Genomic DNA, 24120 nt, shown 5'->3' with positions numbered 1-24120 from the left:
AGAGCCACAACGCTACAGCTGACCTACGACTTCTTACATATGACTTTCGGAACATTTTTCATCATTAATTTACCAATTAATTCATTCACTTCCTCTACACTATCTCTACAATACTATATTCTAATTAGAGCTGGCACGGAGACGTTACCCAGGACTCAGAATCGGGCTGATACCAGCACAGCTGGTGGATAATGGAGGAAAAAAACAATGAATTTTATCCAGTAACAAATGGAAAAGTTTGGAATTGGATTTAGAATTTTTTTTTTTTGTTACTGAAAGGTTATATAATATAAAGACACTCGATAGTATTTCTTTTGTTAGGATTGATTTTTATTATATTTATATTTTGTACTTTATTATATTTGCAACTGAACTGATTTTGTTGTGTGTGAAAGTTAAGCATTTCAGTGAAAATTTCATTTTAAAGCTTAGTCATTTAAAAAATATACTGGATGAATTTGGGTGTGTATGGATATGCATATGGACTGATACTCAAGGCTTCTGCATCAGTGTTGAAATCAGAAGAGAGAAAGTGGCACTGTGCAGTCTCTAATTCTAGTACATACTAAGAATGGACAGATACAGTGGCTGTAAATAATCTGCCACAAATCTAATAGTGTGTCTCAAATGACATATTATACACTATACACTTAAACTATACACTATACCCTATATACATACTATACACTTATACTATACACTCTACCCTTATACTATATACTATACACTTATCCTATACAGTATACCCTTAAACTATACAATATACACATACTATACACTATACACTTAACCTATACACTATATCCTTATACTATACACTTATAGTATACACTATACACTTATACCATACACTATACCCTTGTACCATACACTATACCCTTAAACCATACAATATACACTTATACTATACACTAAACCCTTATGTTATACACTGTACACTTATACTATACACTATACACTTATACTATACACTATATCCCATACACTTATAATATACACTTATACTATACACTATACCCTTATAATATACACTATACACTTGTACTATACACTATACCCTATACACCTATACTATACACTATACCCTTATAATATACACTATACACTTATACCATACACTATACCCTTATACTATACCCTATACACTTATACCATACACTATACCCTTATAATATACACTATACACTTATACCATACACTATACCCTTATACTATACCCTATACACTTATACCATATACTATACCCTTATAATATACACTATACACTTATACTATACCCTATACCCTCATAATATACACTATACCCTTATACAATACACTTATATTATACACTTATACCATACACTATACCCTTATAATATAAACTATACACTTATACTATACACTATACCCTTATACTATACCCTATACACTTATACTATACCCTATACCCTTATACTATACACTATACCCTTATACTATACACTATACCCTTATACAATACATTTATACCATACACTATACCCTTACACTATACACTTATACCATACACTATACCCTTATAATATCAACTATACACTTATACTATACCCTATACCCTTATACTATACACTATACCCTTATACTATACACTATATCCTTATACAATACACTATACCCTTATACTATACACTATACCCTTATACTATACACTATACCCTTATACAATACATTTATACCATACACTATACCCTTATAATATAAACTATACACTTATACTATACCCTATACCCTTATACTATACACTATACCCTTATACTATACACTATATCCTTATACTATACACTTATACCATACACTATACCCTTATAATATACACTATACACTTGTACTATACACTATACCCTATACACTTATACTATACACTATACCCTTATAATATACACTATACACTTATACCATACACTATACCCTTATACTATACCCTATACACTTATACCATACACTATACCCTTATAATATACACTATACACTTATACTATACCCTATACCCTCATAATATACACTATACCCTTATACAATACACTTATATTATACACTTATACCATACACTATACCCTTATAATATAAACTATACACTTATACTATACACTATACCCTTATACTATACATTTATACTATACACTATACCCTTACACTATACACTATACACTTATAGCATACACTATACCCTTATAATATAAACTATACACTTATACTATACACTATACCCTTACACTATACACTTATACCATACACTATACCCTTATAATATAAACTATACACTTATACTATACACTATACCCTTATAATATACACTATACCCTTATACTATACACTTATAGTATACACTATACACTTATACCATACACTATACCCTTGTACCATACACTATACCCTTAAACCATACAATATACACTTATACTATACACTAAACCCTTATGTTATACACTGTACACTTATACAATACACTATACACTTATACTATACACTATACCCTTATAATATACACTATACACTTGTACTATACCCTATACACTTATACTATATCCCATACACTTATAATATACACTTATACACTTATACTATACACTATATCCCATACACTTATAATATACACTTATACTATACACTATACCCTTATAATATACACTATACACTTGTACTATACACTATACCCTATACACCTATACTATACACTATACCCTTATAATATACACTATACACTTATACCATACACTATACCCTTATACTATACCCTATACACTTATACCATACACTATACCCTTATAATATACACTATACACTTATACCATACACTATACCCTTATACTATACCCTATACACTTATACCATATACTATACCCTTATAATATACACTATACACTTATACTATACCCTATACCCTCATAATATACACTATACCCTTATACAATACACTTATATTATACACTTATACCATACACTATACCCTTATAATATAAACTATACACTTATACTATACACTATACCCTTATACTATACCCTATACACTTATACTATACCCTATACCCTTATATTATACACTATACCCTTATACTATACACTATACCCTTATACTATACACTATACCCTTATACAATACATTTATACCATACACTATACCCTTACACTATACACTTATACCATACACTATACCCTTATAATATAAACTATACACTTATACTATACCCTATACCCTTATACTATACACTATACCCTTATACTATACACTATATCCTTATACAATACACTATACCCTTATACTATACACTATACCCTTATACAATACATTTATACCATACACTATACCCTTATAATATAAACTATACACTTATACTATACCCTATACCCTTATACTATACACTATACCCTTATACTATACACTATATCCTTATACTATACACTTATACCATACACTATACCCTTATAATATACACTATACACTTGTACTATACACTATACCCTATACACTTATACTATACACTATACCCTTATAATATACACTATACACTTATACCATACACTATACCCTTATACTATACCCTATACACTTATAATATACACTATACACTTATACCATACACTATACCCTTATACTATACCCTATACACTTATACCATATACTATACCCTATACCCTCATAATATACACTATACCCTTATACAATACACTTATATTATACACTTATACCATACACTATACCCTTATAATATAAACTATACACTTATACTATACACTATACCCTTATACTATACATTTATACTATACACTATACCCTTACACTATACCCTTATACCATACACTATACCCTTATAATATAAACTATACACTTATACTATACCCTTATAATATACACTATACCCTTATACTATACCCTATACACTTATACTATACACTATACCCTTATACTATACACTATATCCTTATAAAATACACTATACCCTTACACTATACACTATACACTTATAGCATACACTATACCCTTATAATATAAACTATACACTTATACTATACACTATACCCTTACACTATACACTATACACTTATACCATACACTATACCCTTATAATATAAACTATACACTTATACTATACACTATACCCTTATAATATACACTATACCCTTATACTATACCCTATAACTTATACTATACCCTATACCCTTATACTATACCCTATACCCTTATACTATACAATATACACTAATACTATACTCTATACACTTATACTATACACTTTACACTTTCAAATTACATCACGTAATGTGATGACACCAGCATTAGCGAAATAACCAAACAGATAAGAAAAATTAACTGGTACATTTCATTGCTGCGACTGTTGAGTACACAAAGTGTCCATCGTTCCACACTTTGTATTTTTGGGTTGAATGAGTACCCTTTGTTTTTTGGGGGGTTTTCAGTGTGAACACACTAATCACATTATTTATACTACAAAATGGCGTAGAATAGTACACACGTGTGCGATTTGGGATGCACTAAAAGTCTCTAAACAACTACTGCGACTTAGTGGCAGGAAAGAAAATGGAGGGAAAAAGTGTGTTAAATGGTAAATTCAGGGCTGGAACCAGAGGAGCATATCTGACATTTTAGCTGAAAAACAGTTACATAGCTCAAATAAAAGAATCGTAAGGATAATTTCAATAATAAGATCAAATATCAAAAAACATATACAGTAAATGATCAAGTTTTAAATAAATGATCAAAAACCTAAAAAAAAAAAAAAAAAAAAGGAAAAAAAAGGAAAATCATCAGAAGCTGATCCCTAAATTGAGAAAATTATTTTATTATTTTATTAATAAATTATCCAACAAAAATAAAAATAAAAAACACCTCTCTAATCTCACGGAAAGGACGTTGTTATGGCGTGTAAATAAAATTATACTTCAAAGCAACGATTAAAATAAAACAAACTCGCCTAAACACTTCGCTCCATCAGTGGCTCTGAGCTCTGTGACAGCGCCTGCTCTCAATCCTGCATTCATCCCATACATCACTTAATCCCATTCAGAATTCTATTCAATGCAGAGCTCTTTTAGAGCTCTTTTTTTTTTTTTTTTTTTTTTTTTTTTACAATTCCAGGATCATTAATGGGAGGGAAGAGGAAATAATTTATCATCACTTGTCACCAGGATGGACAAGAGAAAGAGGCTGAATGCAGGAGAGACAAAAGTGGAGGACAACAGGAGCTATTTATATTTGATATGCTCCTGTATAGATCAGGAAAAACGTGCAAAGAGACACGTCTAGGGAGAATTACGCATGCAGGTGAGTCGGTGTGTTAATGCGGTCAGTACATGATGAAGATGAAACACGTCACACTCACAGAAAACACAAAGCGTACATGCTGTATCTGATGCACAGAAATACTGACATACTGATTTATTACTACGTGCAATACAGACAGCCTTTACTGACGCTCACCTACACCTTCTCTACAGGGTCAGGAACAGTTCCTGAGGTTTCTATTGTTCGAATAGACAAAAAGTGTCCAGTGTGTACAATTCATACTTATTCTAATGGGTAAGAGTGATTTACAGTTAAAGCTGTGAGCAGTAACCCTGCTCCTGACCTTAACCAGGACCACTTACAGCCTACAATAATCAACCTCTTAATCTTCTGATGATTGCTGCTTTCACCTGGGGCTTTAACCGTTAACCTCAGATTTATAACGAGATCCTGAGGGTTCGGTTTCTGTGTTCCCGTGTGCTCGCTTGCTAAAGAATGAAAGTAAACTAATATCAAGAATGCTCGGGTCAGTGAATCACTATGAAAGACGATCTGAAAGACCCACACCTCATCGCTTGTACATCCTCCCAAGCGCACTTTTGAACTTTTCCTGCTTCTGACACATCATTTGATGACTACAGAAAAAGAAAAGGAGTGACTGTCAGTAGGGTGCTGCTAATTTAAATGTGAAGAGGATCATCCCTTTTTTCCACAATCCCATTTTCAATCAGTTATTCTTGATTGCATTAGGGGTCATGGGTTAAAAGGGGAAGGATGGGGAGAGACTCTGAAGTTATTTGGAGATTAAAAGCCATAATAATCGTTAGAACGAGCAGAGGAACAGACAAGACTCTGATTGTCGCCCCCTTGTGCCAAGGAAGCTGCATAGCAATCTACAGAACAAACAGCCAACAAGCCAACTGTCCGGAATTGGGACCAATCACGTTTCATTTTAGCCAGAACTGCTAATCATCCAAAAATATCAATTTATATAACACTAGAGTTGGTTTTCTGGACCGGCTCAACTGAAACGGATTTGAATCAGGCTTCGCCAGAAAAATAAAAAATAACTAATGAAAAAAAGCAGCTGAAAAGAATCTGAAGATCCCCATCCTGACTAAAGTCCACTCACGTCAAACCGAGTCGACGACACACTCTTTCATCAAACGCCTCACCTCAGACTCACCCCGTCACACACTGGCAGGACCGCTAGCAATATATGTGTCTGAGTGAGTGTGAGTGTGCATGTGCGTGTGTGTGTGTGTCTGTGTGTTACAAAGCTGTGTATATCACAATCCTGTTCTAATTACTCTGACTACACTTCATGTCACTATCTATGAGCGTCTGCTGTTGGGTTCATGAACTTTCTAATTTCTAATTTAACAGAGAGACGGATTATCTCATTTTTGAATAAGTTCATTAGCAAAGATGCAGTCAGTTTAGCTACGTTTAAACCAGGCAGGCTCACGGTTACGTCCAGGTGGTTATTCTTGAACTGTCATGTTTCTATGTGTTTCAGTGCCAGTGTGCTGTGGGGTTGATGAAAATAACCAGAAATTAAAATTCCCCATACAGGGGTTGCCATGCGGCGTGCAGAGAGAGAATCTAACCTCAGCGTTTCCGGCCTAGAAAATACACCAGAGACAAAAAAAAAAAAAAAAAAGCCAGAGAAAACCATTAAAAGAAAAAAAAAAAAATACAACCCAAAAACTCGCCAACTCGACGGTTACTCACTCACTCACCAGAACAGACACCAACACACATGAACACTTAACACAGTCACCTGCACGGTGACATACTTTACCTTTAAGACGTGTCAGGACTGACGAGTGCCTCTTTATGTCTCGTTAAAGAACAGGAAATAAAGATTTCGCAGGAGTTCTCAACACTACACTGCTGATATTAGAGTCATACGTTTCAGTTCAGTGGTTTCCCTGCTCAAAGACACCTAATTTACCTTATCAGGTATTTACCTTATATCAGTGTGTTAAAGCAGGAAAATCACCACACGGTGCTCAGCTCCAGCCCTTTAACACCGGACTCAATGAGTTCTTTGTTAGGAGATCAATTACGTCCCCTAATAAACTCACCTTACTCATCTTGCTCTTGCTGTCGGCGGTGAGGAAGGACATGTTGTTTATCTCGTTCATCACCACAAAGTTCTGCTCCTCACGCTTAAAGTTCTGCAGATCAGAGACTGTTAATGTCATAAATGTGTGCATTCAGAAAGATACTATATATACACACTAGCTAATGTGGCCTCATATACTATATGCCAAATATCACACTTTTCACACAATATTCTCACATGAGATTTGGACCAGAAGATGAAGACCTCTCCTACCATACGGAACAGTTCCTCAGCATCGGGGTCAGGGCAGGTTAACCACCTCGCCCTGACACACACACACACACATACACTCAGCATTACATGACCTTTAGGTTGTCAGTTTCTAATTAAATATAACATATACAATTATATAATTGCTAATTATATAAATAAAGATAAATAATATATATGGTGTGTGTGTGTGTTGGAGGTTACAAATACCTATAACAGCTGCAGTTCTATAATATCTAAAAATGAATCATTAATAATTTAATAATGAATAATTGTTTTGTTTAGATGACCTGTTGTTGTCTATGTAGCGGATGAGTAGAGGGTAAAGAGCGTATAAATCTCTGCAGAGGACGGCGAACTCGTCCCGTATAGTTCCCTCCTCCTCGTCACCCTCCGTTTTGCCCTCCATGCGCAAGTGCTCCTCCTCAGCCACCACCTTCGCCGAGCGCTTCTTCAGCTTCTCCATCGTCGGGATGAAGTGAGACTTGAGCATCTCTGGCTTCGCTCTGCTCACGATCGGCTGAGAGAACACTGCAAAACACACAACACGCCAGTTTGGATTTTTCTTTTTAAAAAACTGTTGGTTTATTAGTGCACGCCCCTTTACGGCGATTACGTTTAGATGATGTTTAATTAAAGATGTAACGTTAATCACCTGCCAGTCTTTTCATCCAGGGAGCCTCGTCAATGCCCAGGTTGTTGACGACGATCTTCATGATGCTGCCCAGGAGCTGGTTGAGGTGCTCGGAGGTGACGTGGGTGCAGAGTTTGCCCTCCAGCTCGGGGTGGTTTTCCACGCCCCTCTCCCACCAGCGGGGCAGATAGTTACACAGCATGGGCAGGGTGACCTCAATCACGTGGGGCATCTCCGTGTAGCGTGCGCCTGATTCGGCCAGGTGACCGATATCCCTTATCAACACGTCCAGCTCCGGGATGTCCAAACACAACTCCTGCACCTCATTAGGCAGACCCAGGACTGAGAGAGAGAGAGAGAGAGAGAGAGAGAGAGAGCGAGACACTCAAGTGGGAAAATCACTAGAAAGAGCCTTAATTAAAATTCGACTGTTGTCAGTGTACTTTAAGCACCACGTTCCCCTTTTCACTGGCTGTGTACTGTACGTGTTATGAAGTGAAAGTCCCAGTGACATGTTAACGCTGAGACACTCACTGGCTCTCTCTCTGGGGGTTTTGGTGGTATAAACAGAGAAAGCATTGTACTCGTTCAGATGAGGCTCGAGGTACGCCACAGGCATCGCTGCAGCTAAATGAGCCAAACACTCTCCCAAAGCTGGCCTGTGTCTGAAATTAACACACACAAACACAAGAAAAACCCCGCAGTGATTCAGTAACACAAACTGAACACACACTGATGCAAGGCAGCTTAGTGTGACACATATCACAACTCGGAAAAAGCGAGTCAGACTGAAAAGGTTTAAAATACTTCAGACCTTTCGGCATGAGGAGTCTTGACGGTGCCGAGAGAGTAAATGCTGCACATGATTCTGTAGCAGGACATCTGCAGGTCATCCACTAACACATAAAAAAACAACTCGTTTCATTTCCTCAGATCTCAAACGCTAACACAACTTTATTTATTTAGCTACGTAACTTATAAAACTAAGTTTATTTGAAAAAGTGTCTAGGATGTCCAATCAGGTTCCGCTCAGGATTTTGGACGGATTAACGCGAACGTCGCCCCGGTGTGATTTAGAGCAGCTTACGTATGACGTCGTCTCCAAACTGGTGCTGTGCGATGTGATCGAACAGCGAGGTGAGGACCGGCAGCAGGGCCACGGTAGTATAGTTAATATTTTGAGATACGCCTTTCACCGGCTAGACACAGAAAAGTATTAGACACAACAAACACACAAACATTTAAACATTCAATTATATCCTGGAAGTCCATATCTAGCTCATACTGGCCATGCTAATAAAACCGTGTAATGTTTTATTTTTGTTTTACACCTAGTACTACTCGCAGTGTGTGTAAGTGTGTTAAATTTCCAGTCACACGAGGCACTGTGTATATTGTTTCAGGGTTTTTTTTTAACTCTAATTAAATGATATTGAGCAGGTGGCTACTCACACTTCAGAGAAAAGCTTAGCATTTGGAAAGTGCAGTACTTAATTCACACCTGTATGTGATGTACTGTACTGTGTTGTTGAAACTGTTTGCTGATTGAAATGCGCTCGAATGTGCTTCCTGTGGTACCTGGTTGCCTTTCGACACTTTGCCCAGTTTGAGGTTCTCCACCATCTTTTCGATGTCATCAGCCGCACTCTCGAAGAATGATCTCAACCCGGCCTTCACAATCTCGGGTCCTGATTTCATCACCGTTCTGCCAGAGACAGAGACAGAGAGAGAACCAGAGAGAGAACCAGAGAGAGAACCAGAGACAGAGAGAGAACCAGAGACAGAACCAGAGACAGAACCAGAGACAGAGACAGAACCAGAGACAGAGACAGAACCAGAGACAGAACCAGAGACAGAGAGTGAACCAGAGACAGAACCAGAGACAGAGACAGAGAGTGAACCAGAGACAGAACCAGGACAGAGACAGAGAGAGAACCAGAGACAGAACCAGAGACAGAGAGAGAGAGACAGAGAGAGAACCAGAGACAGAACCAGAGATAGAACCAGAGACAGAGAGAGAACCAGAGACAGAACAAGAGACAGAGACACAACCAGAGACGGAGACAGAACCAGAGACAGAGAGAGAACCAGAGACAGAACCAGAGACAGAGACAGAACCGGAGACAGAACCAGAGACAGAGAGAGAACCAGAGACAGAGACAGAACCAGAACCAGTTCAGTCAGATCAGTTTTGCAATAAAATAAAGAGTAATGAAAACTGCATATGCTGCTAATAATAATAATAATAATAAGATGACTAGCTCCTGCAATTACTGTACATACAAAGATCCCACAAAGAAAAGTGAAGACTCCATATGAGATCATACGTGTCAAAGACTTATAATGGGTTAAATACAGAAATAAAATGTTATGATTCTTTAGAAATCACATTTAGCGAGGCATCAACTCTGGAACACACAAACACACAGCACATGTGCTCCTTTTCATAACATAATGCTGTTCCACTTTAAGATTTGGATAGAAAGAGACCTGTATGGACATGGATATACATGGATATATAGAACTGATAAATAAGATGAATTTAGAAATGTAAAAAAGTAACCTTGCGTCGAGCGAGCGTGCGAGTATGTGGAGACAGTTCACGATAGCAGGGGCGTCCGTTCCTAAGACAGAAACACACAGCTGTGAATCGAAACAGCGTTTAATAACCGGCAAATTAAAGCTCCGAGTAGCGGACGTAGACTTCCGGACTTGGCTGGAGCAAATAAACAGGAAAGACTTAGAGACGCACAGGAGTATCAGCGGTACAGGAAAGAACCGAAGACAACCGAAGAGAGAGAGAGAAGGATGTGTGCAGGCATCTTACCGAAGAGAAAAACTCTGTGTCTCACCAGAGCAGACATCTTACAGAATATACTGCAGCGGTAAAGGAAATGAAAAAGGCAGAAGAGTGGGAAAGAATGAATAAAGGAGAAACAAGAAAAACAGAAAGAATCAACGCAGAGGAAAGGTTTCAAAGACTGCATACTAAAAAAAAACTGAAGAATGAAAAGAAAGCTAACATTCGTTTCTTTCACAAGTGTGTTTTTAAAAGCGTTTTTTTTTTTAACTACCTGGCGATCATTTCTTTCTCCTTATTCGAGGCGTGGCCGCCGCTGCCCAGGATTTTAGCAGGAGTGGACAGGAAATAGAGGCAGTGGTTTTTAAAATACTGATTTATCAACGGCAAGAGGATCTGAAGAGGACAGAAACATGAGGCTTCATATAAATATATTTGGTTTTCAGAGACTGATTCTGAAACGTTATTAAACAAGCTTAACCTTGGCGAAGAACTTGATCTCCTGCTCATGAGGTGATTTCTCCACACGACCGCTGCTGACCACCGCCTCTGCACGCGCACACACACACACACACAATAATAAAGATGATATGTATATACATATGATTTGGTAATTAGTATTGCACCCCTACTGGTTAATGATAAAATACGTTAAGAAAAACTATTTTATATACAATCTAACACTATTTTTATACTATTTTGGAAAGCAGTAGATACATGCAGCATATACAGCAGTGTAGTCATGGAGTTGTTCTCACTGACACGACTGTAGAAAGGGAAAAAATGAAACAGGATGTTCGTATTTTTGTTTTAGCACACTTCTCACACTGGGTTTGTCTCAGTGTCGGGTTCCTGTATAACGAGTAAAACCGTATAACGGTGTTTTCTGGAAAGAAATGCATGTGATCATACCGAGATGAGCGATGAACTCCTGAGCGATGTCCATCCACTTGAGCAGCTTCTGTAAGAAGCCGTAGGCAAAGCGCTTCTCAATGGAGGAGATGTCGCTCTCCATGTCCTTCAGCCCTCTGTAGGGTAAATAAACACACACACATACATACACACACACACATACACACACACAAAAATCTTTCAGTTTTAGATTTTTATTATCAGCATTTTTTCATATTCCATTTCATCTTGTCAAAACTACTTTTTTTCTCGTTTCTGGGGTGAAACATACACACCCCGAATCTCGTCACATTATGGTAAGTGACAGTAATGTTCCTGATGATGTTATTTTTACGCGTTTTGAATCACATAATGTCAAAGGTTCCTCTTTTCACGTACACAAACCACCATGAATCAGTAACAGTATTGTATGAGGGTATGAATTTCAGGATACTAGCCTTGGTGTCGCTTGGCACGGTGTCGCTTGGTGTGGCGTCGCTTGGTGTGGTGTCGCTTAGTGTGGTGTCGCTTGGTGTGGTGTCGTTTGGTATGGTGTCGCTTAGTGTGGTGTCGCTTGGCGCAGTGTCGCTTGGTGCGGTGTCGCTTAGTGCGTTGTCCCTCTTATTTTAAAGTTTGGTTACTTGCTTGAGAAGCCCTGTGCTTTACCTCGTCACTGCGTATCCGTTCAGCTGGAGGAATCTGAGCAGCTCATGCGCCTTCTCGCGGTCTCGAGCTTTCTCTTTGGCCGTTAGCGTGTCGTAGGGAACGAGCAGAGGGTGAGTCCCACAACCTAAAGAGACGGCAATGTGAACATGAATGTTATCTGATCAGAGATGAAGTCTCCACTAACGATATCTCATGGTGTCATAGCGTCAGTGTCTCTCTGCGGCTCTGTTTTTAGCACTTTCTGTCACTCTATGTTTTTCTGGTGCAATGCCATATAATTTATACATAATTACTGTCCAAGGTAACTCATAAAGCACTGGGATTAAAGACATCTCTCCTGTGGGTCCAGTTTATCGTGTATTAGGAGGGAAACGAATGCAAACCCTTCGCCTGGAGCTCCATCTTCTTCTTGCGTCCCCAGGTATTGTGGTAATTCTCGGCCAGCTGCTCCGCCATGGACTGGAGAAGACAAAAACAAACACGATTCCAGTACCCTATCTATTTATTTCAGTGCTACACAATTTAAAACGACCTGGAGGACTGAGAACTTACAAAACAAATCACTAGCAGAAAAAAAAAACAGGTATGTTTTTGTTTACAAACAATCTAAATATACCCCGAGTGGTCTACAGAAGTCCTTAATGTGTAAATTCCGTACCTTCTACAGTTATGTTCCTCAATCTAAAAGTCCCAAACACTTGCCCTTAAGTTCGCTTAGCACCAGTGCACTGATGAGCATTTGTACCTTAATAGAAAGTTTATCATTATCATTTTTTTTTCCTGAGAGTGCAATATAAATATTTCAGCTTACCTGCAGCTCTCTGGACAGAGTCATGCCGGATATGTTTATAGGCTGAGGGTTGTAGCCGTGGCTCGGGTCATACGTCGCCTAGAGAACAAAAACACAAAAGTCATCAGTCAGAGACTGTCAGAGAGTGTGGACTCTGCTGTCATGTACAACTAACAAGACACAAAAAATCATTAATAAGCATCATTTGAATGAACTGCTTTCATTTCATCAAGTAATACAGATGAATGTACTAAAGCACTATATACACACTTTGTGACAGGCTTGTACATGTTACAGCTTTTGAATTAAATGTGGCGTCACAACGAGTTAAAAAACATGAAGGGATGAGATTTCAGTTTACAAATATTAAACATTCCTGACGCGGTTAATCACTGGATCTGTCTCTGTGCTCAGTAATGAATTCTTGTACTGTAAAGATCAGGTAATGGAAGCTGTTAGAGTATTTGATTTTTGTTACTGAAAACATATTGTCTTCGCTTACCTGTGCGGTCTGAGAGATTTTCCGTGCCGCTTTCTTCTCTCCTTTGTCTTCGTCTCCGTCTCTGGCTTTGTCGAGCGTCCATCCCCAGGCTATCATGGCCTTTATGGATTCTTTAATAGGCCAGCGGTAAATTTCTTTATCCTGCACAACAAAGGATGCAAAAGCATGTGTAGAAAAACACAATGAAAAATCTGCTGCAGTATAAATCCACCTTCCCCACCACCAAAAAAAAAAAAAAGTTTTAAAAACCCCTCTCTTACCTTCTCAGAAAATGTTTTGTACGGTCTGAGCATAGGATGAGTCTTGGCGTTTTCATCCAGCACTTCACCAAATGTCCAGTTGCTTTGGATCTGCAGATGCATCAAACACAAATAACCCAGTATGTGTGGACATCTTTATTTATTTTAAAAAGAGGACGTTAAACACAGTATAACAGCACAGATGGAGAGCTGAGTTACTGAATAAAGGGAAAACTGATCCCTTTGAGCCTTTTTAAATCACTGAAATCCCTGTACTGGATTTTAAGCAACATGACATTATCTACTGTATAACAGCACCACGGTGTTAACGATATAACTATTTCATTTTTAATTAATCGCAGTACACAGTACGCCCTGCAAACCAAACAAAACCAAACAAAAAAAACACAGCACAAATTTTTTAAAAATATTCAGTGAAACATTCAGCTCTACCTTCTCAAAAGCCCATCTATCATGGGTGTACTCTGCGTATCTGTTGATAAATCCGTCCAGTTTCTCAGGGATTATAGTGCTAGATGAAAGAGCAACAAAAATAAAATGTTATCAAAGTGTAACGGGCATTCAAATGAACGTGTTTATAATAAATCCATAATGTGCTATTTTGAGCAATCTATACACTCGTACTTGGTCGTGTCCACCGGTTTGGGATCAAAGTTTCCCTCGGCATCGACAGACGCTTTCTTTTCTGTTTTGGAACAGTAACTGGCATCCACATAATCAGGAGGTAGGGCACCGGCTATGGCACAGATGCAGGGCATTGCGATTTTAAACAATTCTGCATCAAATTTCTGTAAGAAGGGAAAAAAAAAAATCTATATTAGGGTTCTAATCTCTTTTTTAATATTCTCATATATTATACCATTAGCTCTACATACACTATAATACATCCTACATCACAGTAGGATTCAGAAGTCTGAATAACTAAGAATTGTTTTTATTATAATGTTACTGAGCTGATCATGTGACTCGTGTATGTGTTTGTTTGTTTTATTTATCTGAGACACCGTGTGTAATAATGCATAATTCTCGCCTTGTGCGCCAGAGATTCAAAAATCCCCCAGAAGAGTTTGCGGGTCAGGTGAAGCTCTTCCTCTGATGACACACCGAAGTTGGCCCAGCCATTGGGCAGGCAGTAATACTTCCAGCAGCGTTCGTAATGATTAGTCAGCAACTACAACACAACAGGGGAAGATTCTCTGTTTGTAGATGCCACATCTGTTTATTCAGTGTCCAAAATGAATCTTTAACCTGGCTGACAGAAATTAATTAGTATTAATACTGCATTTTCTGTACAGATATTAAAGTATATTAAATAAAGTGTTGTTTTTCTTGTCATCGAATAGCCCTCGTCATTACTGTAAGCTAATACGACCGCTAAGTCTTTTTATTCTGTCGGAATGTATTAAATTTAGTAAAACTAAATCAACTACTGAACCTCAGATGGGTCTAGAGGGCAGAATAGTACCTTCAGGGGCATTTTGGCATACTCATTGAGAATGGGCACATCAAACACGAGTCTTCTTAGAAGGTGTTGAAGCATCGATGGCCGCAGATACCTGAGACCAAAAAAAAAAAGCCCCCCATACATCAGCTGAATAATGAAACACAAAAAGAGCAAAACACTCGCACCGTTCTGTATATAACCAGCTATTTTCAATGTAGACTGACTTGCACAGAGACATGAGGCACTCCTCGATGACGTCTCTCTGAGCTTTAGTGAGCGAGCGTCCTCGGGAGAGCCTGTAGATGGTGTGCAGCATGGAGTCGATCATGATGGCGCGGTGATCGGTGCCGGCGAACAGAGGAGCGCATTTAGTGATGAGAGGGAGGACAGCCGAGCAGAGATAGCGGTTCAGAGCCAGAGCCATCTCTGTAGTACTGAACGCAGCCTGGGAGATGACAGAGACAAACACGGTCAACAAAAACAACACAGCAAGAGAAAAGGTTCGATGACGAGATGGAGATGCACACCGTATCCAAGGAAGCTGCTGCTCGCATGTCGGGAAGAAATCCAACTTCCAGCACATGTAGGAGGAAATCCTGGTTATCTATGCCGTACACTCTGTCTAGGAACAGCACCATGGGGGCCTTGTGATCCGGGACAAAACTGGCAGACATCTTTGGCTCGATAATACTGTTGTCTAGAATGAGACAATTATACACAATATATCGAGTGTTTATGTTTGTTCTGATTAATGTAAACAAAACACAAACTATGTTATCATAATTATTAGATATATAATATAGATATCATCCTCACCTTTTCCAAACGCAGGGATCTGCTGTGGAAGACTAATAACACCTACGAGATCCTCAATGGGAACCAGAGATCTGAGAATAGCCCTGATCCTCAGAGCTTCTCCTTTCCCTGCCTGGATCAGCTGCTCATGCACAACACAAATCACGCAATCATCAATCCTGTCAAACTTTTTTCTTGTGAGTGAAGCACACTGAAGCAGCACTAAAAATCTAAACCTGTTGCGTGTGATACTGTGAAGTACGACAGTTACACATTTGACTTAAGCCTATGGTCAAGCTCAAGTTTAACTTTATTATTCCATAAATATACATTTATTCTTGACAACTTATTTATTTAAATGCTAATTCTTCCAAAATCAGGTAAACATGAATAAAAACCCTACCTTTATGTAATTTATTAACCAGTGCACTATCCTTAAACCTTTACTCAGTTGGTAGTGAAATATGATGAAAGTTATTATCAGAAGCTGAGCAAAAGCAGAGTAAATAAACCATAAAGCAGACACTTGCATGCATTTCAGGAGCGCAGCGTCCCAGCAGGTCGATGAGAGCGGCGTAGAAGGACATGATGGCATTTCCCAGATGAACTCTGCTCTCCTCGTGTTGCTCTTCTCCTCCAAACCTGACAAAACATGACGTAAACTCTAAACAGGACACTGAACACTACAACAATCCACACCAACGGTGCGTACAACAAACTGTGCAGCGTGTCTGGGCTTTAAGGAACGAGTAACTGTCACTGAAATATAAAATGTAGTGATTATACATCAGGTGTATTTGTAACAGAGACACAGATAAGAAAGAAAAAGACGCATACATAGGGAAGCGTCTGTCCTTTTTGACAGTGGGGCCGTCTCTGGCCGGGTCCTCAGAGATCTTAATGGCTTCTTCAATGGCGGCCAAAAGGCCATTACCACCCTCTCCTCTGAGCGCAGGGCCGAAACACTCGGGCCGTCTGATCAGGAGACGCACCACCACGTTGGCATTCTCCTCCACGCTCTCTCCTGCATAGACAAAAACACAAAGATTATTCAGTACACATATAAGTCCCCACAATGCACCGTCCAAATGATGATGGGTGTGCACAGTGCAGTTTGTAGGCAATAATGAGTAAGGACAGAGGATCAAACTTGTGGACCTTAGCTATGCTTAGATCTTCCCAGAAACCATTTTGGTCCCGAAAGCTGTTTGATTTCACAAGCCACATCTCCGTTCTCCTGCATCAGTCACCTTTCCTCCCAATACGTCTCCCACAAACCTCTATAGATTTTGCTGTTATCTTCGTGCCTGACCCAGAGTGTATCCCTCACAGCAGAGACGCAACAACCATTCATACACACCATTAACAAAGACGGCGAATCGGAGGAAGTCGAGGTATTTTTCTCCACCGCATGGGTTCCAGCCGATATCAGGGTAACCTTTCGACAAGAGCATGGGGCAACTCTGCAGCCCGCAACCGGCCAAATACTTTACCACCTACACAAGAGCAACATCATCAAACTCAGATATACAGCAGAAGGAATGCTGTAGCAGAAAAGAAGAATGTAAATATGAGTATGGAATTATATGTACTTTAGTTGGAGTCACAAGCCTGATAAATAGACAGTAAACAAAAGATGTGCAAGCTAAATATTTAAATCAGATTTCAGATTCATTATTAACTAAACCAGAGATCAGGAACCTTTTCAGCTGCAAGAGCCATAAAAGCCAAAAAAAAAAAGAGCCAGAGGAAAGTTAACATACTTTTTGACATTTTTATTAAGTCTTCTTCTTATTATAGTCATTATATTTACTATTATTGCATAATTATAAAAAGTAGTAATGTAATAAATGCCATTTGCGTGTTCTTGACCTACTGAAACAGCCTGCACTTCACCTAATAGGCCTGTAGGTGGCACTTGGACTTCATTTAACCAGCTATTATAGTGTCATCAAATGGTAAATGGTATGTAAGAGTAAATTGAACACTTCTTACCATTAATGCAAACTTCCAAATCTGCAAATTCATCAGTACGTTTGGACTGGAAAGTATGTTACTCAAATAACGATACACAAAGAACGACATCACCTTTGTTAAAAAATGAAATTAAATTTATTAATTTAACTGGGAAAATACTGCTCTGCTCCACATCGTCCAATGAAATTTGAGCCTGTTGTGCTGCATCACGATTGGTTAGTGTATACATGACCAACAGGCATTGTGTAATATTTTAAAATATGAAGAGTTTTAATTGAATTAACACACTAGATTTCGTGATTGCTTATTTATTTATTTATTTTCCCGCCGTCGATCACTGAAAGTGCCATATATGGCTCCCGAGCCATAGGTTCCCGACCCCTGAACTAAACTGACAGAAATTGGACTTCAGTGTTCAGAAATGACCACCTTCTCCAGGTCCTGCTCCTGAAGAGCCAGCGCCAGCTCGTTGTTATCGATACAGGACGCTGCAGCGACATCAAGAGGTGTAGAGCCTCGCATCCCTGAAACAGCATCATCATCAACACCATTAGTAAAAAGTAAAAAAAAAAATTGTATGGTTAAAGAGTACATGGTACGGCATGATTATCCGACCCAGGCCGATGCCACTGTTCTGCAGCAGGTAACTCAAGTGGTCGAACATGGAGCGCTGATTCTGACGGCTGATTCGGCAGAAATAACACAGGAAACGACAGCAGTTAGTCACCATGCGTGGGAAACGGATCTCCTGAAGAAAACAAGCAAAATAAAAAAATATTGCAGTCCGGTCTTTGAATTTCACAGCTTTAAGATCAGGTCTTAAATCTGTGCTTTATTGGTGTTTAAAGCTGACGGATCCCAAATAGGGTTTACCTTCGAGTCTCCGCCCCCGAGTACGTTGACCATGACCTCCATGACGGTCTCGTGCATGCCCAGCGCTCTCATCAGATTGGGATGCTGGTAGAACACCCTGTTACTCATTATATTTCTGCAGAAAGGACAGAATGTGTGATTTATATCCCAGGAATTTAGTATGATGAAAATTTATTTATTTATTTACATTTTCTCCTCCTTACTTACTAAATAACAATAAGCGCTTTATTCTTATCATTTGTATGGTGCAATGGAGAGTCTCTTACAAGATTAATAAAACGTTTACAGCAACCTGCTAACAAAGTAAGTGTCCTGATATAGACGGAAACACACGGCCTAACTTGTTATTTTTTAGCTCGTTATTTCACTGCAGCGTACAGTCCATGTTGTTTGTGCGTTCTTACCCGATGCTCTGGATCATGAGCCTCTCCTCCTCAGGGCCCATCTGGACGATGAGAAGCGAGCGGATCTGGCTAAGACACTCGAGCAGCTCCATGGTGTCCTGCATGGACACGGCGTTGATGGTGTAGGCTTTGGGTAGAGCGCGGATCAGCTCTCCCAGAGCATCGTACTGCCGGTGCAGCAGGCTGAACATGAGCCTCACCAGCTCTGGGTCCTGGATGAACGACTCCTGAGCCCAGTGTATCATTGTGTGGGAGATCAGCTCCTGCAAAGTGCCTGAAACACCACACACACACACACACACACACACACACACACACACACACACACACAAAGTAAACTTAATGTCAGTGTATTAGTTATAATCTGACAGCAATAAATAAACAATACATAAAATTATTTATGGTTATTAATGTTGTTATAAAAGCAACATTCAAATCAAAATCCAATGCAAATCAGTGCTCACTGGGTTTCTTCTCTTCCTCTGGCTCCTTCTCCGTCTCCTGCTTTCTCCTCCGTAGTCTTTTCACTTTTTCGAGTAACCTGAAGAATCGTCCACGCAGCGACGTGTCCACGTGCTCTTCCTCCTCCTCTTCCTCAACATGTATACCTGAACAAGAGAAGGAGAACAAGAAAGAGTTTCTAAAAAGAGATGTCCTGGCTCAGTGGAGTAAAGAATGGCTCAGAGAGTGAGTTAGACTGAGTGACTGACCGCAGTGAGCCAGCAGGTCATTGTGAAACATCTGAAGTTCGCCACGGACTTCCTCAGGAACAGGACTGTCCTCTTCGTCTGGACAATTCTTAAAATTCATCAGCATGTTCACCTACGAACACAGACACACAGCCGGTTTAGAGTTCATAACTACTCTACTCATGCACAGTATAAAAGTAATATGTGTGTGTGTGTGTGTGTGTGTGTGTGAGCGTACCTGTTCTTGTGGTGGTGAACGGAACTCTCTGGTTTTGCGAGCCGTCTCTGCTGCTGTCATGGTGAAGGCCTGCATGAGTTGGTTATAACGCTGCTTCTGATTGGACTGAACCTGAGTGACGAACCTATCAGAGAAAGCGACAATGGCCTCAACGCGGTGACGCAGCTCACAGTCGCAGAAATACTGCAGCAGAGTACACATCTAAGAAAGAGAGAGGGAGAAACATGAATTAACAACAAATGTGAAAATTATGTCGAGTGAAAATAAGTGTGAGAACTGCTGCTCTTTTGCTGCATGATGACCTGATCATCTGACTGGGAATTCTGGGAGTTACTGTTGATCTGACAGACGAGTGTTATTGTGTCGAACATAAGAGCCAATCGGGTTGAGTTGGGGGCGTTTGCAATTTGCATAATTATAAACCAATCTCAAAATTCTAAATAATTTTTGAGTAACTTTAAGTATCGAATAACTTTACACGTTTTGGCAAAATTTTTGATACAGCCTTCAAAGCTGATAAATGTGGAGGGAGAGAAAAACAGCTTGATGGACAGAATGAGGACTGGAGGAGGAGAAGACAGGAAAGTGAGATATTCTTCATAATTTGGTAAACAACGTAATAATATTAGACTAGAAAGCTAACATGAATTTATAACACTTGCACGTCTATGTGAATAAGTGAATAAATAAAATGTCTTTAAAACTAAAGATGAAAGAGAAATACCTGCAACTTTACAGACTCGGGTAGTTTCATATGCAGTAGCCCCTCCCCGACTTCCTCCTCCTCTTTAGGCTCCTCCCTCCCCACTATAGGCCCGGCCTCTGGCTCAGCCTGTGGCTCCGCCTCTCTACGCTCTGCTTTCTCTTTGTCAGCTTTCTCAGGTGCAGGGTGCTCTTCCTCATCTTCCTGCTCTGTCTGGTCTTCCTCCTCCTCTTCGTCATCTTCCAGTTCTTCTTCCTCTTCTTCCTCCTCTCCCATTCCTTCGTCCTCAGTCCACCCATCCACCCGTTCCTCCTTTTCCTTCACCTCCACTCCTGCCTCTTTAGAAGCGAGCTGCCGCTCTGCTCCTTCTCCGCTCTTGTCCTCCTCCGCTTGACCGCCTTTCTCCTCTCGGAACACGGTGGGCTCGATGAGTTTGAGGATGTGTTTCACGTCCTCGTCCTCAAACACACCCATGATGAGCAGCGTACTGATCAGCTTCAGGATAGGAACAAAGTGGAACTCCACGCTGCCCCCTACAGGATCACGCATGGCCTGGCCTCCGTCCTGCACAGCCTCCGTTAACATGCTCAGGGCGTGGTCTTTCAGCGTCTAGAGAGAAAAAGAAGGGCTGTGGTTATTTAGTTCAATCAGATGTCTCGGGTATTGCATTTCATGCCGCAATGGAGTGATGACAGCCAATCAAATCTCTCCATACCTGCAGTGGTATGAAAGGACTGAGTGTGTACAGGTCAGCGTTGGTACCCACGAAGCCGGTGTGTGAGAACTGCAGTGTAGGTCGGAGGCAGGTGGAGCGTCCCACGGCGGGGAGTGTGTGAGCCCTCAGCGTGATGGAGCGTGTCTCATCAGTCATGGGCACGATAAACTCCCGGTTAGTCATGAGGCGGTTCCTCTTGGCCGACTCCAGGTGCATGGAGATGAGCAGGTCGTAGTAGCCGCTGCGGATCGGGCCGGGCAGGTACGAGTTCTCTATAGCGTAGAAGAGCTGAGACTCGTCCACGTGGCTGCAGAGGGCGTGGGCCACGCGGTTGTTTCCTAGAGCGCACACCGAGCCATAGAGCTTCAGCGTGTGGTGGTGAAACTTCAGCAAGTCAGTACACTCCGAAAGTTCCAGGATATCAATACACCTACAAGTGTTAAGAGATGCCAACAATCACCACAGTGTGGTAGAAGTGTACAGGCGTTAACGTCTAAATGAATTAAATTCCATTATGTACCTGTTCTCCTCTGGAATGTGTAGTGCCATCATGGTGAGCGGGTCTGTGCACTGTACCATCCAGCCAAGTCTCTCACTAACGCGGCCAGTCTGATGGGACAGGAAGCGGTTTGGCATGCGGCTCCAGATCACCGGGGTCAGCATCTGGACATCGAGGCGGGGAGGGCACTGCGGGACCGGATTCCTCCGATCGCTGCGAAACATGGCTGCCGAGATGGGCATGATATTCTGGATAGGAAAGGTGTCAGATTTTTTATTTACTTTAACATGGGTTAGGGTACATAACACTTGGTGAATTAAGCAGAGTTTGTTCTCTGCATGATAGCGTTGAATTAAGTACGGTGCCAAGATTCAACACTGGTCCAAAACATAACAGACCTTGAGCTTGCCGAGCTCCACCTGCAGCATGTTCTGGCTGGAGGGCAAACAGAAAACAGCAGGGAAGAGTTTGGTATTGGGCTCCACCTGAAACACACCATCTCAATGTTAACACAGAGCCCCTCCAGAGCCCCAGGTAAATATTAGACACATTTGATTACAACATAGCACCTCTCACATATCAGCCTGATGTGTCCTCCTGTCCCTATTAAACCTTCAGTAAACTCCATGACCACTTGAAGCCACGAGTTTGTCCAAGTTTTATTTATGACTTTCCAAAATGTGCAACTTGGGGTATTAAAAGGTACACACTGGAAAACGTAAAATCCCAAAGAACGGGTAGTATTAACACTTGCTCACCTGGTAGAACGTGTTCACCTCTTTCCCATTGGCCGTGAAGGTCATGAGACCCGTGTCCAGATCCACCAGGCAGCCAATGACAAAGTCCTCCTGAGTGATGCGTGTTTGTTGCGAGCCGCTGAACTCTCCGCCCCACACCATGTAACAGTTACTGCGCTTCATGCTGACGGGAAAGAAAAAAAAAAAAAGAGCAGAAGCTAAACAAAACAAAAAAAAAAAACACAGGGATTATGCATGGAGCAAAGCATTGTGGGATAGCTGAATTGAAAAGAGTTTTCAAATTTGATCTGGGGGAGGAAGATAATGATAATGATAATGATGATGATGATGATGATGATGATGGCCCACCTGTGGTGTATGTTGCCTTTATCATCACCCACAGTGACTGTGACGTTTCTCACTTTACTGATATCGAAATGAAGGTCATAATAGTGGTAATCAGGAGTAACCCAGCCTGCCCACACTCCACCGGGCTCCTGTCCCGCAAATACACGCACTGAGTAGTAATGCTACACACACACACACACACACAGATACAAATACACACACACACACACGATTTGAGATGATTGACATAACCAATGGAACCAATATGTTTATTAAAATCATCAGTCTGACACAGTGAGTACTGCTGCTAGATTTCATTCTCCTTTAAACGAAACAATTGGGTCATCAATCAGAATCTGAGAAATGGCTGCCCGTACTGTAGTTGTATTGGAAATAATGTCCACGTCGTCTCGATCATCAGGGACGACGTCCTCCATCAGGCGAGGGACAGTGGGAACGACAGGCGGAGGAGCGATAAAAGCAGCCTTCTTCGCTTTGGAGAAAAATCTGTAAATCAGTAAATCAGAAGCGTTACCAGCTTACTTTCAGTT

At 40.3% G+C, this 24120-nt stretch overlaps 1 protein-coding gene across 1 annotated transcript in view; it reads right to left on the bottom strand.

The window, feature by feature from the left end:
• The window catches only part of ryr1a (ryanodine receptor 1a (skeletal)), a 62321-nt gene that overhangs the window by 23483 nt on the left and 14718 nt on the right, over positions 1 to 24120 (bottom strand). The window contains exons 31-73 of the mRNA XM_053644831.1: positions 23947 to 24076; positions 23591 to 23751; positions 23243 to 23405; positions 22883 to 22969; positions 22506 to 22732; positions 21986 to 22415; positions 21292 to 21879; positions 20568 to 20768; positions 20351 to 20462; positions 20105 to 20248; positions 19641 to 19914; positions 19237 to 19351; positions 18979 to 19111; positions 18793 to 18887; positions 17747 to 17882; positions 17224 to 17410; positions 16917 to 17028; positions 16408 to 16528; positions 16119 to 16288; positions 15816 to 16036; positions 15613 to 15703; positions 15178 to 15318; positions 14772 to 14935; positions 14580 to 14658; positions 14148 to 14237; positions 13888 to 14028; positions 13407 to 13484; positions 12979 to 13054; positions 12596 to 12719; positions 11951 to 12066; positions 11520 to 11587; positions 11313 to 11434; positions 11066 to 11115; positions 10802 to 10862; positions 9817 to 9943; positions 9326 to 9437; positions 9053 to 9134; positions 8773 to 8903; positions 8260 to 8580; positions 7895 to 8135; positions 7572 to 7659; positions 7354 to 7446; positions 6874 to 6888 (exon numbers count right to left, since the gene is read on the bottom strand). Coding sequence (XP_053500806.1) covers positions 6874 to 6888; positions 7354 to 7446; positions 7572 to 7659; positions 7895 to 8135; positions 8260 to 8580; positions 8773 to 8903; positions 9053 to 9134; positions 9326 to 9437; positions 9817 to 9943; positions 10802 to 10862; positions 11066 to 11115; positions 11313 to 11434; positions 11520 to 11587; positions 11951 to 12066; positions 12596 to 12719; positions 12979 to 13054; positions 13407 to 13484; positions 13888 to 14028; positions 14148 to 14237; positions 14580 to 14658; positions 14772 to 14935; positions 15178 to 15318; positions 15613 to 15703; positions 15816 to 16036; positions 16119 to 16288; positions 16408 to 16528; positions 16917 to 17028; positions 17224 to 17410; positions 17747 to 17882; positions 18793 to 18887; positions 18979 to 19111; positions 19237 to 19351; positions 19641 to 19914; positions 20105 to 20248; positions 20351 to 20462; positions 20568 to 20768; positions 21292 to 21879; positions 21986 to 22415; positions 22506 to 22732; positions 22883 to 22969; positions 23243 to 23405; positions 23591 to 23751; positions 23947 to 24076 — 6418 coding nt within the window. The remainder of the gene's footprint in view (positions 1 to 6873; positions 6889 to 7353; positions 7447 to 7571; positions 7660 to 7894; positions 8136 to 8259; positions 8581 to 8772; positions 8904 to 9052; positions 9135 to 9325; positions 9438 to 9816; positions 9944 to 10801; positions 10863 to 11065; positions 11116 to 11312; positions 11435 to 11519; positions 11588 to 11950; positions 12067 to 12595; positions 12720 to 12978; positions 13055 to 13406; positions 13485 to 13887; positions 14029 to 14147; positions 14238 to 14579; positions 14659 to 14771; positions 14936 to 15177; positions 15319 to 15612; positions 15704 to 15815; positions 16037 to 16118; positions 16289 to 16407; positions 16529 to 16916; positions 17029 to 17223; positions 17411 to 17746; positions 17883 to 18792; positions 18888 to 18978; positions 19112 to 19236; positions 19352 to 19640; positions 19915 to 20104; positions 20249 to 20350; positions 20463 to 20567; positions 20769 to 21291; positions 21880 to 21985; positions 22416 to 22505; positions 22733 to 22882; positions 22970 to 23242; positions 23406 to 23590; positions 23752 to 23946; positions 24077 to 24120) is intronic.

Source organism: Ictalurus furcatus, chromosome 16, assembly GCF_023375685.1.
Source record: "Ictalurus furcatus strain D&B chromosome 16, Billie_1.0, whole genome shotgun sequence".
In the NCBI taxonomy this organism is placed as follows: domain Eukaryota; kingdom Metazoa; phylum Chordata; class Actinopteri; order Siluriformes; family Ictaluridae; genus Ictalurus; species Ictalurus furcatus.
This window is presented reverse-complemented; position numbering and strand designations above follow the sequence as displayed.